General features: G+C 33.1%; 1 protein-coding gene and 1 long non-coding RNA gene across 2 annotated transcripts in view; both read left to right on the plus strand.

The window, feature by feature from the left end:
- The window catches only part of CFAP46 (cilia and flagella associated protein 46), a gene marked incomplete at both ends in the record, with an annotated part of 73,005 nt that overhangs the window by 32,473 nt on the left and 21,366 nt on the right, over positions 1-19,166 (plus strand). Inside the window, 18 exons of the mRNA XM_082764624.1 lie at positions 994-1,159; positions 2,665-2,749; positions 2,869-3,007; positions 3,539-3,722; positions 5,115-5,274; positions 6,289-6,512; positions 8,133-8,186; positions 8,654-8,797; positions 9,137-9,285; positions 10,577-10,675; positions 10,916-11,045; positions 11,668-11,814; positions 13,628-13,828; positions 15,018-15,124; positions 15,956-16,138; positions 16,882-17,017; positions 17,920-18,108; positions 18,820-19,008. Of these exons, the coding sequence (XP_082620750.1) occupies positions 994-1,159; positions 2,665-2,749; positions 2,869-3,007; positions 3,539-3,722; positions 5,115-5,274; positions 6,289-6,512; positions 8,133-8,186; positions 8,654-8,797; positions 9,137-9,285; positions 10,577-10,675; positions 10,916-11,045; positions 11,668-11,814; positions 13,628-13,828; positions 15,018-15,124; positions 15,956-16,138; positions 16,882-17,017; positions 17,920-18,108; positions 18,820-19,008 (2,686 nt within the window). The remainder of the gene's footprint in view (positions 1-993; positions 1,160-2,664; positions 2,750-2,868; positions 3,008-3,538; positions 3,723-5,114; positions 5,275-6,288; positions 6,513-8,132; positions 8,187-8,653; positions 8,798-9,136; positions 9,286-10,576; positions 10,676-10,915; positions 11,046-11,667; positions 11,815-13,627; positions 13,829-15,017; positions 15,125-15,955; positions 16,139-16,881; positions 17,018-17,919; positions 18,109-18,819; positions 19,009-19,166) is intronic.
- On the plus strand, positions 8,187-8,653 carry LOC309880361. The gene is made up of 3 exons (XR_014317958.1): positions 8,187-8,258; positions 8,492-8,545; positions 8,630-8,653. It is a non-coding gene; the product is annotated as an uncharacterized lncRNA (long non-coding RNA).

Genomic DNA, 19,166 nt, shown 5'->3' on the forward strand with positions numbered 1-19,166 from the left:
TTAGTAAGTCTAGTGTTAATATATACAGCATGTGAGCAGATAGAGTCTAAACATTGTGAAATTTTGGGAGAAAATGACAGATTGCCTGATTCAAAAATGATTAAGCTGCGACGGGAGGTTCAGGCTGGATATCAGAAAATGGTTCTTCACTGAGAGGATGGTCGTGCACTGGAACAGGCTCACCAGGGACGTAGTCACAGCACCAAGCCTGTCAGGGTTTAAGAAGTGTTTGGACTGTGCTCTTAGACATATGGTCTGAATTTTTGGGTGCTCCTGTGTGGTGCCAGGAGTTGGACTCGATGATCCTTGTGGGTCCTTTCCAACTCAGGATATTTTATAATTCTATGAAAATAGTAAGAGTATTAATTAGTTGATTTTTTTAATACCAATCCATAATTTTTAGCTAAATTCTAAAGATTTTGCTCACTCGTGTGTTATTGTTGTATTACAGTCTGGAAAATTATTATATTTTATTAATTAAAAGTAACATTTGCATGGAATGTGCTCAAAACAATTTGCATGCAAGTAGAGGCATTTGAAGTATATTTATATTTTACAGTGATTCTGTACTATGCAAAATCCATAGGAATGAAGAGTTGTGTTTGTTTGTTTGTTTGGTTTTTTGTGTGTGTGATGCTTTTATAACGAGAAATTAACATAATAGGAAGAAAAGAAAAAAAAAAGTAGGTTATTCCGAAGAACCTCTCAAGTAGGTTTCTACTAACTTTTAAAATTAGGTCTCACTTCAGTTAAAGTTACGCAGGAATACAGTACAAACACTTGTTTAATATTCCTTCTGTTGGATGTATGGAGGTGTTTTGTATATAAAAATGGAAAATATATTTTGTATGAATACCCTCATTGCTGAGATACAGTGTTGTCTAGATAAGGTAAACCACAGATGATGTTTGCGGAAGTAAAATCCTGTATCTTTGTTATATGTACCACCGGTGAGGTTTTTTCCTTCGTTAAGCTGTAATTTGTTTTCTTCAGATATGCAGGTGAAGCTGGAAATTATTCCCTTGTAATGTTTGCAGCGAGACACTTTTGGAACGCATGTTTACCTTTGCTAGGTTTTCCACATGACAGAGAACAGTTTAAAGAACCTACTGAAATAATTCTTAAGAATATAATGAAAGCAGAATCTGAAAATAAACAGGTAAGAATAGCTAATAAATATTGTTAACTATGCATGTGTTTAGTGATTGGTACTGATGATAAAGAAAAGTTTTGCTTTGTTCTGAAGCTGTGTGCATACTTCAAGATATCTTTCCTAAAAGGAAAAGGTCTTGTCATAAACACGTAAATGCTTTCTAATCTTCATTTGCATAGCACACATTCAGACACAACAAGGAATCACATACTTGTTTTCCATTTGGCGATTCTTCTGGTTCTAGGCAATTGACAAACTTGCAGCTGTTTTCTTCAAAATAATTTACGGTCTGGATGTGTGTAGTGTTGCACTTTGTGAGGCTCACAAAAGGGAATGCTTAGAAAATAATCAAAAAAAGATAAAGTGACAGAAAAAATCTGTCACTTCCAGTAAGAATGATAATAGGCCTTAAAAGACAAACTCATAAAAGTTGGAATTAAATTAAGGTTCCTCACACCTGCAGATTCAAATTACCTGCAAAATTATTTTTTAACAAATCTCATCACATGAAATTTCTTTTCCTGCTGAAACATCCCTACACATCTACAACTGTTCTTACTTCAAAATTCCCAGAGCTGATCCATTTCTCTCTTTCTAGATTTGATTTAAATGTCAATGAAGCTGATGTGAGTTTCCCCATGCATTTCAGTGGTCGCAGAATTAGACCTTGAAGGTTTTATTAATAACTTTTGCATTCAAGTTCAGCAGTACCAATGTGACATCTCAGCCTGCATCTCAGATCATCTAGTACTGTAGTATAATAATAGAAAACTTATTTTTCCTTTCTCCTCAAGCCATGTATAAATCACTAATAATCAGAGATGGTGACTGGTCTGCTTGAGTGTGTAGGAGACAGAATTTGCGAGGACTCTGTGTGCGAGGAAATACAGTGGCATGAAGATCGTAAACTTAAAGGAACTTTGCCAACGATGCATGGATATCTAACACTGTGATTTCTCATAGGGACATTTCTAAAGGTCTACTTATTTGCAGAGTAAAAAAAAAAAAAAAAAAAAAAAAACAGTAAGAAGGAATACTTCATTATGTATATATAAATAACTTGCTGCTACAGGATATTTTCAGAACAAACCCTTAATAAGATATATGAAAAGTCAAGACCTTTATTTAGATAATGGAAGTGTACAGTCACAGAGAGCCCAGACTTTTTATATCTGTAAAGAATAGTAATTCTTGTGAATTAGACTATATAGGATTTTCTGATATTATTTAGACAAAAATATTTCAAATAAGTTCTGTATTTGATTATTTCCAGAGTTACTAATTCTTCTTTATGTGTTATAGTAACTGCTGTAAGAGGCAGGAACTGGTATCCAGTGATCCTTGATCAGGCTAACTCTAAGCAGTTTTTAAATTGGTTCACATATCTAGAGAAGCATACATGTATACCTGAAGATAACTTTTGGTTTAGCCCAGCAAGGCAGTGGTTGTTTGCTTACTTGAGATATATACCAAAATATAAAGGGCATTTATTGTTCCTACTGTCTTTTTAGGAGAAAAACGATACATTGCCTTTGCATCAGTGGCTCACAAAGGATTTTCAAAGTAGTGGATTATCAGATGGATGCTTTCTGCCAGGCACGTTCTTTCTTGTTTTGATATGATAATTAAAAACAAACTAACAAAAACCTGTATTTTGTAATAGCATTGTTCTAATTCTGCAGTATAGTAATAAATGACTTGAATATACTTCAAAGGTGCTGATGAAGATCTGACATTAAGGACCTCTTTATATGGGTTATTATTCCACATATATGCTGATAAATCTGATTGGGAAAAAGCATTAAAAGTCCTGAATGAAGCTATTCAGGCTTTGCCTCAGACAAGACACAGGCTGTAAGTTATTTATTTATTTTTATTAAAATAAGCATTTGGGTTCTTGAGAACTCTAAAACTCTGAGTTCTGTTTTTACTATTTTTCTATTTTGCATTGGCAGAATAAAATCATGACTACCTTTTGGTCAGCCGGGCAATTCTTATAACAGAAAACACATGTGTGTATTTTCAGTGAAAAGACTTATGTTTGCAGTGTTTCTTATCATTAATCTTTTCATAACATTTGTACATGTCGTTTTCTAAAACTTGAATACAGGTACTATCTAATTTTCCCAAGAAAATAGGAGTACGAAGTGTAGCTGAAGTTATAATTTTTCTAGCTGTAAACACACGTAATGTAAAATGGAAACTAAATTATCTAGGCTACTGTTTATATATAGTTTTACATGAGTTCAAAGATTTATGCCCTTTTATATTAGTTTATGAACTTACACATCTCTGCACTACACTGAACTACTATATCTATTCCACTTCAAGTTACTTTACAGATACAGATGCAATTAATGTGCAATTCTTTTTGTCCTTTTCTAGTCTGATTTTTAAACATTTGGCTACAGTGAAGGCAAGATTGGGATGTAATTTCATGATGGAAATTCAGAAATTTGCAGGTGAAAGTGAAGATAATGTGTCCCGTATTTGGCGTCATATGGTAACAGTTTCCAGAAGTATTGTTGAACAGTTAAACTGTTTTAAAAATGCAATCAATGCTTTGCAGGTTTGTGAATTTTTACTATCAGTTCCAATACTGATAAAAATATGTTTTTAAAGTGTTTAATGAGATAGCAAGTATTGAGAAGTATAGAATTTAAGGAGTAGATAAGCCATATATATGATCATTGTTTCTTGTAAATTTGAAATTGCTTTTCAGTTGGAGAATCATAGAATATCCTTAGTGGGAAGGGAAACTACAAGGACCATCGAGTCCCACTCCTGGCTCCATGCAGGGCTACCTAACTATTAAACTAATAATTATATATTTGACAACGTTTTCCGAACACCTCTTGAACTCTCTCAGGCTCAGTGCCTTGACTTCAGTGCACAAGCACCTTCTCAATGAGGAACCTTTTCCTGATATCCAATCTGTCTTTCCTGATGTAGTTTCATGCTATTCCCTTGGGTCTTACCACTGGTCACCAGAGAGGAGATCAGCGCCTTTTCCACTGCTCCCACTCCTGCACTTCAGTCTCCTCTTCTCTAAGCTGAACATACATGTATATCAAGTGACCTCAGCCACTTCTCATATCTCTTCCCTTCTGGACTTTTCATCAGCTTTGTTGCTCTCCTTCAGACACTCTCTAATAGTTTTATGCTCTACTTACTTTGTTGTACCCAAAACTGCATGCAGTACTCAAGCTGAGCTGCACTAGTGTAGAGTATAGCGGAACAAATACTACCCTTGACCCTCTAGCAATGCAATGCTTGATGTACCCCAGGACATGGTTGACCCTTTTGGCTTCCAGGGCAAACTGTTGACTCACATTCAACTTGCTGTTGACCAGAATCCCCAGATCCCTTTCTGTGGGGCTGCTCTCCAGCCTCTTGTCCCCCTGGTCTCTACATATAACCAGGGTTGGTTGCCCCATCTGAGGTACAGAATCTGCCACTTGCTCTCATTGAACTTCATGTGGTTGGTGATTGCCCAGCCCTCCAATTTGTCAAGATCTTTTTGCAAGTCCTCTCTATCCTCATAGGAGTCAACAGCTCCTGCTAACTTAGTGTAATCTGCATAATTATTATCCATTTGAGTCCTGCATCCAGATCATTTATAAAAACACAAGAGAATTGGCCCTAAAATGAAGCCCTGTGGAACCTCAAAAGAGTGTGTATGGTTGACTTCTGGTAGGGCATAAGAGTTCAGCTGAGTCCTGACAAAGAAAAAGTCTAAGAATAGCTAATTGCAATAAATTTTGAAAAAGCAAAGAATAAACTGATAGAGTTTTCTGTTGCTTTCTGTTTTATATATCTCTCTGATTATGTGATTCAAATGAAACTGCTCAGTGACAAATTATTTTTTTGCTTCCATTAAGACTATATTGAACTTTTGAATATCAGTTCAGTGGTTTACACCACCAGATATAAACTAACTCTTCCTTTATCACTTTCATAGAAACAAGAAAATGAATGGCAGAAAGTTGATTACCTGATGGAATTTGCTGAATGGTTATACTGTAACCAGTTTCCCCTTAATGATGTTATTAAACCTCTGGATTGGGCAGTAGGTCTCTTGCTACATATGAAATTTTCTATGCAATCTTCTCAAGAAGAAGGTATGTAAATGTGTGTATTATTCAAATAAATTTCCCAGTAACAAATGCAAGGGACAATTTAAATTTATAACTTAGTTAGCAAACAAAGAATGGCAGCAGCATGGCAGTACTTTCTCCAGAATGCACTGTCATTTGTTCAAGGATATTTTAAAAGCACCTGTGAATTCTGTGTTGTGTCATAAAGATCTACGCTCATCACCAAACCACAAAATGCTTATGGTTGGGGCAGGGAGGGAGGTAGGTTGTTGCAGGGGCGGCCTGTTAGAGAAGAGACCGAGTGCTGCCCTGTGTCGGATAGAGCCAGTTCCAGCTGGCTCCAAAAGGTATCCACTACTGTCCAGAGCTGAGACAATGAAGAATGCTGTTTGCTCCTCTGCATAAGATAGGAGAGGGTTAAAAAAAAAAACACACCTCTGTGTGGCAGCTGTGAGAGACTGCAGTAAGAAAAATGTGAGAGAAAAAAACTTTGTAGATGCTAAAAGGTCAGAGAAGGAGGAGGAGGAGATGCTCCACATACTGGAGCAGAGATTCCCCTGCAGGCCAGTAGTGAAGCAGGTTTTGCCCCTGTAGCCTATGGAGGACCACACTGGAACAGATATCTACTCTGCAGCTTCCAGAGGAGGTGGAAGTGCCCTGCAGGCAGCTGCAGTCTGTGGAGAGCCTGCACAGGAGCAGGCTCCTGGCAGGAGCTGTGACCCCAGGGAGAGGAGCCACGTAGGTTATCTGGCAGGAACTGTGTCCTGTTAAATAAGACATATAAGACATAGTTAAAGTGTCTGTTGTGTATTTCATTTCAGTGTTGAACTTCTGTCATTTAATATGCATAATTGTTACACTATTAATTTAAAACACAGTACAAGTAGCATTACATTACCATGAGAAGAACATATTCAGTAGATGATTTTCCTTTTTTTTTCTGATTTTATTTGTAATTTAGAAATTTAACTTTTGAATAATTTTAAAAATACTATTATAGATACAAATATAGGCATGTTATTTTTTCGTTTTTAACAGAAAAAAAATCTATTAAAAAATTATTGCCTATGGAAAATCTGAAGATAGATGTTGGAAGAAATGATGTCATGCCCCAAATCAATTTGGAAAATTTGACTAATATTAAACAGTTGGAAGCTTTGTTTAGAGCACAGACTTTAATGGCTGTAGTTTCTGGTCATAGTTCTCCTTTTCATCAGCAACATTGTTTGATGGCATATGCTTGTGTTATCCGTATCTGGCAGGTGAGATTATATGATATTAAGTTATAATGTGGCCATTATATTTTTAACTGTCAGTGTTACTGCGGTATCAACTACTCATTTGACAGTCTAGCTATGTCTTTACTGTTTCCAATTTTATGCTATAATTAGTATATTTTCTCAGGTTTAGGATTAAACAAGAAAATTATTTCTCTCAGGTAAATAGGGAACAGACATTTAAGGATAAAAACAGTGGCCCATTTTTTCTTTGGAATGCAGTCATTCTTTTCTTGTGATTTTTTTGTGTTTCTAAAATTTTGTATTTTTAATTAGTTAAAGAATCTCACTAGCATCAGAATACACACTGAAGACATTGGTGACAGTTCTGAGGGAGGGGACTTAGACTGTCACTTAGATGGATTTAAAGTGGCTATGATTCAACTAAATGGAATCATCTGATGTAGTTAAAATAAATTAAAGTGTTGATTTGTTTGTTACATGTTAAGAAAAAAAATTATAGACAGGCAGTTTTCATTAAATATTATTCTTCAATCGCTTTTTCATTGCTACAGCATTTCAAATCAAACAAGTGTATTTGATTTCTCATTGATATGAATGCACAATTTAAATGGCTAATTGAGCATTATAGCAAAAATCATAGGATTATTATTATATGTTAAATATGAGTAAATCTTCGAAAGCACTAAATCTATACTTGATAATAGTAATGCCACAAATCTTCATATAAACAGTCTTAATGCTATGGGTGGCATTGCAGAAGTTGTGCAGCATCCAGTATTACTTTTTTTTGGTGATATTTTTTCATCTACTCTAGATAACTCTAATGAAATACGTTCATCTTCTCAGATTAATACGTGTTTCTATGCTTTAGGCAAGATCAGAAGTGTTGTTATTGTACATGCGAGGAACTTTCTCTGGATGCTTTCATATGTTTAAATATTTAGAAATTTCTGTTATATCACATTCACTAGACGCAATATAGAAGACCACTCCAAAAGTACAATAAAGTGGCTCTTTCATATTTTCAGTCTTCCAGATTCATTTGAACCCCTGATCCTCTGTCTCTATTTATAGAGGACTAAGCAATCTAGACTAGTAGTTTAAAGTAGGAATTTAATTTCCAACCATATAGATTAAAAAAGTCAAATCACAGAATCATAGAATATCTGAGTTGGAAGGGACCAACAAGGATCATTGAGTCCAACTCCTGGGTCCCCAAAGGACCACCCAATAAATAAATAGATAAACATAAAAATAAGATCATGTGTCTGAGAGCATTCTCCAAATGCTTCTTGAACTCCAGCAGGCTCGGTTCCTTGACCACTTCCTTGGGGAGCCTGTTCCAGTGCCCAACCACCCAAGTAGCTTTATTATAGATCCAGGGAGGATAGGATGTCATCTGACAGTTAAGCTGCTTACATGCATTATCATGATCTTCCAAAATGCTTGTACAAATAATGCCAGCATCTAGGATACTTTGAATTTTCTTGTTTTGTGAAGAAAGCTCTTATGTAAAAAAGCATGGTGTATGACAATTTTTAGTAGGTAGTGATTTACAATGAATAATTATTACTACTAGAAATTTCCAGGAAAAACAAACAAACAAAAAAAACCCAACACTCTAATTATTTTCTCATCTAGGTATCATTGTCAGCATCAGGACATATTATAGGAGCATTATCAAAGTCTTCACAATTTACAGCTCCTCAGGATGCACAGCCAACAATTGCTCCTAAGAAAGAGAAGGACAAAAAGGAAGAGAAACAAGTAAGAACCCTGTTCCTATGAAATAAAATCAATAGTCTCTTCATAACAGATATTTCCCTGTGCTTGTCTGTTAAATAACTTAAGTGCTTTCCTACAAAAACTCTTGTATTTTGTGAAGAACTTTTCTCTGACTCTTATATTTTCACTTCTGATTGTATGGTCTCGGCAGGTCATAAATGTACAGATACTTTTCTTTTGTTTGCTGCATTGGTTACAATACTGCTTTTTTGCAGAACCCCCAGTCTAGAGGTCAAAAAAGAGACAAAACTTCAAAAGACACTAAACAAGTAAGTTTTTTATGTTAGCTAAAAATTTAATACCAAACAAAATATCAACTTGGGCCTCATGAATGGCTGTATTTTAAATTACAGGTTGAAGAATCTTTTGTGAAAGAGCAGCCTAAAAGGAAGGAGTCAGTTGATACCTTACCAATAAATGTGGAAGAATGGGCTCATTATGACTGTCCCAATGAAGTTAGAAATACTTTTAAACAGAAAACAAATAGTTATGGTATTAACTGGAATAATTTCACAAAACCTGTGAGTCTACTCCTCAAAATTCTAGAGCTCTTATTTAAGGGAAAAATTGAATAGTGGAGACCTATGTACCATTTTAGTTTTCTTGTATTTGTGATAAAGAGTATGTTCAGACAGCTGTCAGAAATACTTTTGTGTCATTCCGTTCCTTAATATTTCAAAGTGTTAGTCTATCTCTGCATTTTGAAATGAGCTTAACCTACAGAGTAAATTTGCTGTATTCGTGTGTATGTAGCTGCTTTTTCAGCTTGAAAGTTGGTTTATATTTTTTAGTAGCATTCAGAACTTAATATTTAATCAGTAATTTAAAATATATTTTCTACAAAATTATTTTTTTTTCAGACATGCACTTTGCATTTTATAGACGTTTTAGCTCAAGAACTACAGCAAATATTTTGCCCCCACTTGATACTTCCCATCTTTCAGCTAGCTGAAGTTATTGCTAATGAAGTTGTGGAATGTAGAAGTCTGTCCGATCTCTATCACCTTCGGTTTGTATTCTCTATTTATTTTAAATAAAAGAGAAACAGAATGAAGTGGACTGTTCATCAGTGTTTCACTAAATAGTAAACAATGCTTTTTGTGATTTGTTTTATATTTGTAATTTTCTAAATTATTTTTTTTCATTCACTTCATTTCATTCATTCATTTCATTTTAATAGGGTGTTTTGATGAATTGTTTTGCTTGTGGCATTAAAGTCAGAAAATCAGTTACTAAATATCATCTCCTTGAGGAAAGATATACAAGATTTGGGATCTCAAGCCACTTTCATGTGAATAATTTTTGTAATGTCTTATTGTCACCTAACTGAAAGGAGTCCAAACAAAATTAAATTAAAATATTATGTTTTAAATATTCGAAAGGAAGGCTCCCATCTTGCATCAAAAATATATTACTTCAGAACCCAAATAGGTATCCCCAGTTAGCTCTGTCATTCTCTTTTCCAGAGTTGCTTTTGTGACCAAAATTCTTGATCGTTATGGATGTTAAGCCCTGATTTTTTTAAAACAAAAATATTTAATATGCATGCAGGGGTGACTTATTGCTGATCAGTTAAAACATTTTATCACACTTCAGAAGTGTACTGTATAATAATGGCTTAATAATTAAGTTATCAGCAATAATTAATACTAGCTTTATTCCCAATAGTTTCTGAAATGCCATAGAATCTATTTTTAAAATGCTAGAAACTGATTTGACATAATAGAGTTGACAAATGTAGAAACATCCATTTCTGTATACAAATGGACGTGTGCTCATCTGGATAATTGATTACCGAGTTACTGTCTCACAAGACTGAAGTGGTTTACTAATACGAAATTGATTTGCAATGAAGCTTCTTCAGATAAATTTTTTTCTTAATGCCTCAAGAGTTGTTTTTATTTCGTTATTTATTTATTTTATTCGTGACCTGTTTTTCATATATGATCTGATAGATATACACGAATAGGTGATTCTTTACTAATGTAGTGCAGCCGGTTAGCTCATATGCCTGTGGTTTTTGCATGTTGTAATAAGACCATATTAAAAATGCTATTTTCATACTTTTACCTCTTCAATAGGTAATTTCAAATATACCTATATTTTTTAAAAAAATGTTTGTTACTACCCATATTAGTTAAGACATATGAAAGCAAGGTTGAAAAATATGGAATATATGCTCTTCTTTTTAATGTGTTTATATGCTTTTAATGTGTTTATATGAAACAACTTTTGTAAGATTCTTGTTTCTTAAACATTTCTTCCTTTTTTTTTCTTTTCTTTTTCTTTTTTCCCCTTAGAATTGCCCTGATATGTTCTGACCTAAAACTTAGTCAGGCATCTTCATATCATGAGAAAGCTGCTGGAGAAGCATACATCAGTGAATTAGAACAAGTAATGTATGTATTTCTACATACATAGGCTTAATGTATATATGTACGTACGTATTTATTTCCCTACAGTTACTAAGTGTTGACAGGAAAAGAAAGGTATTTAAAAAATGATCTCTTAATACAAATGTATATAGGGGACTCTATATACAGAGTGAGTGTGTGGTAAAGCTGCCTAATACACTAATATTTCATTATGAAATACATCTAAAACATACGCGAATTAATTTTTTCTTTGTTACAATTTAGGTGTAGGCAAGAGATTGCACTGAAAAAGGAAAAAAAAATACATGCAGAGACAGAAGAAAGAAAAACATTCTTGGAGAGTGCTCAGCTGAATGGTAGTAAGGATGAAAATATCCTCGCTTCGGGGAAAAAGGTTTTATTTCTACTCCCATTTCCTTAATAAATTACTCTTTCCTTTTGATTTTAATGTACTTCCTACATTGTTTTAAAATAATTTTATACCTGAGAAGTAATTCAACACACACAAAAAGTTAATTAAAAGTGCATACTACTTAAATTCTGCTGGCAGTCATCGGCTGAATGTGAGCTGGGTTTGTCTGGCATATTATCCATATTGTGTAACAAGAATTGAATCAGTATTCATACAAAGAAAAGCCACTTTTCTACAAATGGAATTTGGGACTAAACAAATCAATGAAAATGGCTGAGGAGCAAAAGCAAGTTGCTAGTTACTAAAGTTACTAGTAAGAGTCAATTACTTCCTTACAGTAGCAGATCTGAAGTAGTTAATCAGTCCTAAAATTAATTGTAATAGTATAAATTTATGAGTTAACTACCTTTTGCATATTACAAATGTCCAAAACTCACAGTAAACCTGTTTGTCTTATAAAACAACTTCAAAATTTTGAGAAAATACAAAATAGAGCTGGACTGTGAGATATAGCAGGGACTGGATATAATAGTTAATAACAGTTTGTATTTCATATAGCTTAGTTTTAAAATTTATAACAGTCTAATATTTTATTATTTTTCAGATTTTTGAGTTAAATGCAATAACAGGCAAAGGACTGAGTGCACTTTCTTTCCCCTACTTATGGATAGAAAAAGCTGAAGTGCTAATTCAGCTAGGTTTGTATCAGCCAGCAAGACTACTGCTTTCAGAGGCCCATGCTGCAACTCAGGTACATCAGAAATAAAACAGAAAAACAAAAATTAATATAACATATAGGAAAAATGTTAATTTTGATGTAGTCATTTCTCATAATAATAATCAAATAGAAAAACAAGTAACTGCTGGGATATATTTTTTAAAGCAGAAATAAAAATACTGTTAAACTGAGAATGCATTGTTATTCATTAAAGTAAGGGAAACTAACCAGAACATTCATAGTGCTAATAAAGAAAACTGACCAAGCAAAAACCAATTGAAGTTGAAAATATAAATAGATTTAAATATATGAAACTTAAGTCCAACTTTCTGATTATTGAAGATTATTTCAACTTGTGAAATAGTGCTAGCATCTCTCCCTGCTTTGCAGTGACCCTTGGAACATCTAGTTATGTTCAAACTTTCTTTGTGTAGGTAGTTTACGTATGTTCAAGATTTGTTAATAAGAGAGATACGGCATTTATCTCCATCCGCTCACCATTTAATCTAATTATATCACTTAGTATTTTATTGTGATTTTAGTGCTACATTTTTATAAACACGTTTTATAACATGTTTTATTAAATGTTATTATGTTTAGTGATAGCCAGTTATGCAGAAATTATGACTTAGAACTCTGGCAGATCTGATTTAAAGTGTCCCTGTGTTCCACCAAACTAAGCCATTTAATCTCTTTAATGTGAAGTTTTTATATTAAAAATATTCTTCCTACAACTTGTATTCTGTACTACAGCTCTCTTCCTGCTTATGCAGGTTACAGTCGCATAATTATTGTAATTGCTTTAATTAAAAAAAATATAATTATATAAATATACTGTTATTCCACTAACTCATTTTGCTGATGTAAGTAAAAACTGTTGAAGTATGTTAAGCATGAATAAAGCTAAAATTTTAATAATGTAAATATAACTTTAATATTTTAACATTTCAATTTAATACTTATGACTAATTACATATTATATACATTATACATATTGTATATGATATATCCTATACACATTGTATTATATAATATTTATTATTAATATTTTTATATTTAAAAGGTTAATATTTAAAATATACAATGTGATTTCAATTATTTATATGATTTTAATATATGGAATCATACATTAACAAATAATATATTTATTTTATTGAAGCATCAATTTAGTATTGTACATTGAGAAAAGTTCAGATGACATCAGGGAGGACAACGTATTTTAATGATACATTTTTTTTCTATAGCATTTTTTATGCTATATGTCTGCATGCCAGTATACTATCTTTAGTATGCTGTATGTTAGTATCATGTATACTACTAGTATATACTTTTTAAGTAGCATAAAATAGTGTTGTAAATTTACTGGAGCTCTAGTATCTAGATCCCAGTTTGCTAAAAAAAATTTAATTCCTTCATCATATACAGACAAATGACAGCAGGTGTATGCATATATGGCACTAGGGGACATGTTTAAGTGGTGGGACTTGGTAGGTAAGGTTGAACTTGATGATCTTGAAGGCCTTTTCCAACCTAGATGATTCTATGGTGTCAAATAATAGAAGAAAAACTGCTTATTTGACTTCTGTGGGGTAGAAGGTGTGGGAACAAAGAAATACAAACTATATTTGAAGATTTGAAGTTTTTGGTTCATAGTAGACACTTTGTGCTTTTGAAAAAGGACAAGTAATATAAAAAGTAACTAACAAATTCTACAAGTAAATGAAGAAATACTATTCAATTCTTATTTCTGACCCTATTCATAAGTTTTATCTAAAATCTGAATATAAATAAATATGAACAGTGGTAGTGGTTCTTTCATATACAGGTAATGTATCTTTTTTCCTAGGAATTGAGGACTCCATATGATGCATCAAGGTGCTTGTATTTATTGGCTGTTTTGGCTAACCTGGAAAAAAAACACAGACAAGCTAAAGCACTTCTTGAGAAAGCGCAGCTTCTAGGAGGAAATGAACAGTTTTGGTACAACAGCACTGTTAGTCTAATAGAGGCAATTCTAGAGGAAGAGGGGGAAGAAAAACGGAGATTGGTATGGAAATATTGTTTACTTTTCTGCAGCTGTACCTCACTTTCAATGAAGAGAAATTTTATGCCCTTGGCATTTCAGTACAAAATTAGGTGTTAAATGCAGTTAATGTTGTTTGCTTGGCTGTGCATTCAACAAACATTAATTACGAATTCCAAACAGATGCATGCTAGTAGGAATGAGACTGTCCCCACAGAAGTATAATTTTTTTTAATGTTAGGTTGTATATGCATCTATTGAAATAAGAACAACAGTACTCTAGTATGTGTAACTAAATGTCAGGGATGCAATTCTCTTGGATAAGATCCTTTGTAAACCGTAAACAGTTGACATGTGTTTGTTTTCCATATTTAATAAAGATTCTAACTTTTAGTATTGTTTCCCAGTATGTAGTTACATTTCAAATACTGATTTTTAGAGCCTGAAAAATACTACTGTAATACATATATTTATTAAAAACATTTTCTTATTTTACCCTTAACATTAAAATACCCATTTACTGTTCAGCCCTTAACTTCCATGAGCTTCAGCACAGATATAGTTCTGTTGTGTCCGTGATGCTCTGTCCTTTATTGATATTACATGCAAGTCTTTCCTGTACAGAGAGATTTTTTTGGCTTTGGGTGACTTCACATTTTGTCTTGGAAAGACAAAATACCTAGTTACCAGTGAGGGCAGGTGTTTACTGTGGGTTTACCAGTATGGCTGTTAATGTAGTATACGTTGTTTTTTTTTTTTTTTTTTTTTTGTGTGTACATGGCTAACAAACATGACTGTAGTAACTAAAACCTTTAATAAGGACAAATCTATATATGAGGTTTTGAGCATCATCAAAGGGGCATTCTCACTTACCAGCTAGGGACTTCAAGATGAGTCTGGCTCCATCTTCTGTGCATGGTGTGCTTAGAGAAAAGAGGGCAGCAGTAGTATGCACCTCTTAACTTTGTCTTCAGGCCAAACTCTTTTATCCTTTCCTTGTGTGTATGTGCTTCAATCTTTTAATCATAGCGAAATACCTAAATACAATCACAACGTATACTTTCTAGAATTGCATACAGTTGTCAAAAATCAGCCGTCTCTGGGAATATTAGGGAAAGATATTTAACATTTTCTATACAAAATATAAGCTTTCTAAATTAATGTTTAATATTAACAGCAAACATTTAAAGTGAAATTCTGATGTTACCTGCAGGCTTGTAAGATACTGGAACACACTGTATATGTACTTAGATCTACCTTACTGAAGAGACCTAACAGAGAATCTGAGTTGGGTTTTATAATTGCATCCCTTGAAGCCAGGTAATTGTCTTTTTATTAACATATATCCAGCCTCCACTATGCTCCACTATATACCTCCAGCTGCAGGTAAATACTAGTTTTGTCACTCACCTTCATTTTAGTATAGTGCATTTGGAAGATTCTCAAATATTTTTCTTCCAAGTAATTCTGCTTATTCTGTTTGTTTGTTTGTTTGTTTAAATTTCCTTTCCAATTTCTTTATTCTTGTACAGAGTCCTATTACCTGGTAAGTTAGTAAGCTAGTTCAGATACCACAATGTTTTAGGCATAGTTTGAGGTGTAGGCTACCCAAAGGACTGAGATACATTTGCCCGTGCAGAGGTCACTGTTGCAGATATTTCCACAACATTCAGATATTTCCACAACACTCATAAACCGCAGTATTGACCTACTTTTTTCTTCACCATTATCCAAGAAGTCTTTTTATGGTGAAACTAAACAATAACTTTTGTGATATTGAAATCCAAGTACAGATTGCTTAAAATGTGTAGGTGAAAAGAGAGAAAGACGTAACATCTACATTTCCTTTTCTTTCCAGAAATGCTAAACTTCTGGATTAGAAAGGGAAGACTAATAGTTTCCTCATTTCAGCTATGCTGAGAAAACTGACTAGGCCTAGGTAGTTTGAAAAATTAGATACATGGAACAACTGACACCTCTGTTCTAATCTGAAATTATGATATTTTTCAGGACCTACTATCATTTGTAGAATATTATTTTAAAGAATTCAGAGGCTTCTTATATGTTTATTATAATTTAAAGAAAGACAGAGAGAAATACATACAGCCTGTGCTTTCTGACTGCCATCCTGTACATAATTTTTATCCCTAGGAAAGCACTTATTGAGATACATTTTGCTCAAAATTGTATGACTATTAATACTGAGCCTTGTCAGTCGCCACATATGCTACAGGGATCTTACAATAAATTAATTCAGATTGAGGAAGACTTCCTTAATTATGGGCATAAAAACTGCAGTGCTGAGATTTTGCTGGAACGTGCAAATATTCACAGGTAAGATTATACCTACGCTGAAAAATTGTATTTAAGTTTAACTAATCTAGAAAGTGTATTATTTACACTATTGTAGTCTAAGATAGAAAAGAGCAGATAATATTTATAGCTTTTATATCTGGATATCAGGTGTATATTTGTATTCCAAATGTGTTCTATATTCAGAAAATACTTCAGAACCAAAAATCTTTTCCACTGAAGGCAGAGTTAATTTTACCTAGTCTACTGTTTTTTGTACTGTCTTTGAGCAAAACAAAGTATCAAGGTCTCTAAGACAGTTTTTTGTCTTTCCATTTGTAAAGGCATTTGGGCAACCATGCCAATCATTCTCAAGTATCTATAGGCTTTTACAATTATTGCTGTTGAAATGTTTTACTAGAAATTCTGGTGCAAAACACAGTATGCCTTCACTCTAAGCTGTTTCCAGAATATACAGTATATATTATAATGACTGAGATATGTATTATAACTAGCTGTTCTGGAATTTTGTTCTTGGTGAATAGATACACTGGAGTATTATCTGCTCTTATTTTATTTATTAAAATCTCTTTACGTTGCAGTAGTACAGTTCCAGGAATAACCCCTCGAAAAAAATAATGTGTGAACATTTACTTTTACTATTTGAATATATAAAAAACAAACACACAAAAGTGTTTTATCTAACATGTATGTTCAATATTGTTGATACTGTAAAAATAAATACTTTTTTACATTATTTTTTTGGTTCTATGTTTTTTTTTCAGGATGATTGCCAAGCAGGAAGGAAATGAAGAAGAAAAACATAGTCACTGTCTAGATGCTTATAACTTAGCTCAGATGGCAGTATCCAAAGCAGAAGAAGTGTTTCATAATGTTTGCAGCTTAATTACAGTTAACGAGGTATGGATGGATGGATGGATATATATATATATATATATATGTGTGTGTGTTTATTACTTAAGAAGATAAATCTAATTTAGTTCTACTATTTGTTTGCTTTTGGATGATTTGTGGAAGCCCCAGATGAGATTATCTGCTGGGCGTTGTATGAACACAGAAGGGAACATTCTGATGCCCAAAGCATTTACAGTTTAAGAGAGGAAGAAGAAAGAAATTAGAAAATTTATTTTGTCAATTGTCTATAATTCTAAAATTTATCTAAAAGCTACAAAAGGAAAAAATCTAAACTTGGAGATATTTTGATGAAATTATAAATTATCCTCTAAAGACCTGACAGGTTTAAACTACTCACAATAAAATGTATTCCTGAGGAGAAAAACATTTACATTGACTGTTATGTAAATAAAGAAAACTTGTCTTTAAAATACTGTATTTTGGGTAATGAGAGCCTGCAGTCTACTTTGCTTAGTGTGTACTGTTATTATACTCTAGCATCTAGCTTTTTTTCTGCTTTGCCTTTTTTAAAGTATTCTTGTGTTGCTTCTAAAGACTGTTACCAAAATGAGCAATTATAAAATTCTGTTTTTATGTACACATTCTTAATGCCTTTATAATTAGATATTTGTACTGGGTACATAAAACATGACAAGCAGAAATCCAGCCACTCTTGTTCTAAGCAGCTACTTTCATTGCCTTGTATTGTATTTAAGATATATCTTTGAAAATTAAATTACTCTTAAATTATGTTAAGTTACATAGCCATATCTATGATCTATTGAGGCAATAATGTTAAAACTTTTGCTTCTTTAGTTAAAAGAAATAGAACATTCTAACTTCTTAGCAGCTAACTTTGCAAACATATTTGGAAGTAAAACTGTACTTTCCTTTCTTCTGTATTTCAGAATACAAATACTAGCATACCATTAATGAGGCAACTAGGTAACAGGAAGCTAAACCTTGTGGAAATTCTTCTGGATATTTTTCAAGTTGTTACTACTGAGAAAAAGCTTAAAAAAGTGGGAAAAACATCATTCCATAGAATTGCAGAATCATTCTGTGGAAAAACTACTAAAGATAATGCAACAGAACAGGTAACACAACATATTATTCTTGTGATTTGTATATAAAGGTATAACAAACTTTACCGGGGCTGTTTTCTGTAGTAGAACTTCCACTACTGAGGAAGGGGCTTCTCAGGCCATTCATTTAGTTTTGCAGCAAAGAAAGTTCTAGTGGTTTTTTTTGGTGCATTTGTTGTTGTTGTTATTATTTGTTCATATTTTTAAGAAAAATTCTGTTTCTTAAATGTGAAGACTTAAAAACAACTAATTGTTACAGGGAAATTACTTGAGGCTTCATAATTGGGCTTTTTAAAAATACGGTCTTTTTTAAATGGTTTTAAGCAGAACTGCTTAACTGAGCTGATGATTTAGAAAACAAGACGTGCTCCACTGGAACAGAGCAATATTTCTTGCCCATTATTCTACCTCTGACAACAACAGTAGGAAATGCTACTACAATAAATGTAGCAGCCCCAGCACTCTCTCTGGTATCCCCTTTACCCCTTACTCTTTCTCAGATTTGTTTGTCATTTGCTTATATACGTTAGTGTACTTTTTTTTTTTTAATCAATTGGTAATGAATTTGTGTATCTGTTAGATGCAGCTATTTTGTTGTTAAAATTGATTGGATTTAACAAATGTTCTTGTGTGTACACACATGTATATATATATATTTTAAAAGTATGTCTCTGTATGTATGGGTATATATGAGCAAATAAACATGACTACATATTTTACCAGGATTGGAAGCATATGGAGTACACTATAGGTCATATTACACTGGCTCAGTTAGCAAACACACAGAATCTTTGTAAAGGCTGCCCTGACATCAAATCCAAATGCCTGTACCTCACTGGAAAATGTCTTCATTTACTTGCCATTAACATAGATCCTGTACATTCAGAAATCTACTGGAAGCCAAACATTATGGTATGCATTCTTCTCTACATAGAAATTAGTTTTTGTGTGTAAAGTTTGTCTACCACAGTATTTTCTTCTAAATGCACTTGTATAGGAATACTCTTTATTCTGGATTTTACATACTGCATACAAGCCATAAGAAAAATGTTTGCTGAACCAAGGAATTT

Source organism: Aythya marila (genome assembly GCF_965140915.1).
Source record: "Aythya marila genome assembly, chromosome: 7".
Classification (NCBI taxonomy): domain Eukaryota; kingdom Metazoa; phylum Chordata; class Aves; order Anseriformes; family Anatidae; genus Aythya; species Aythya marila.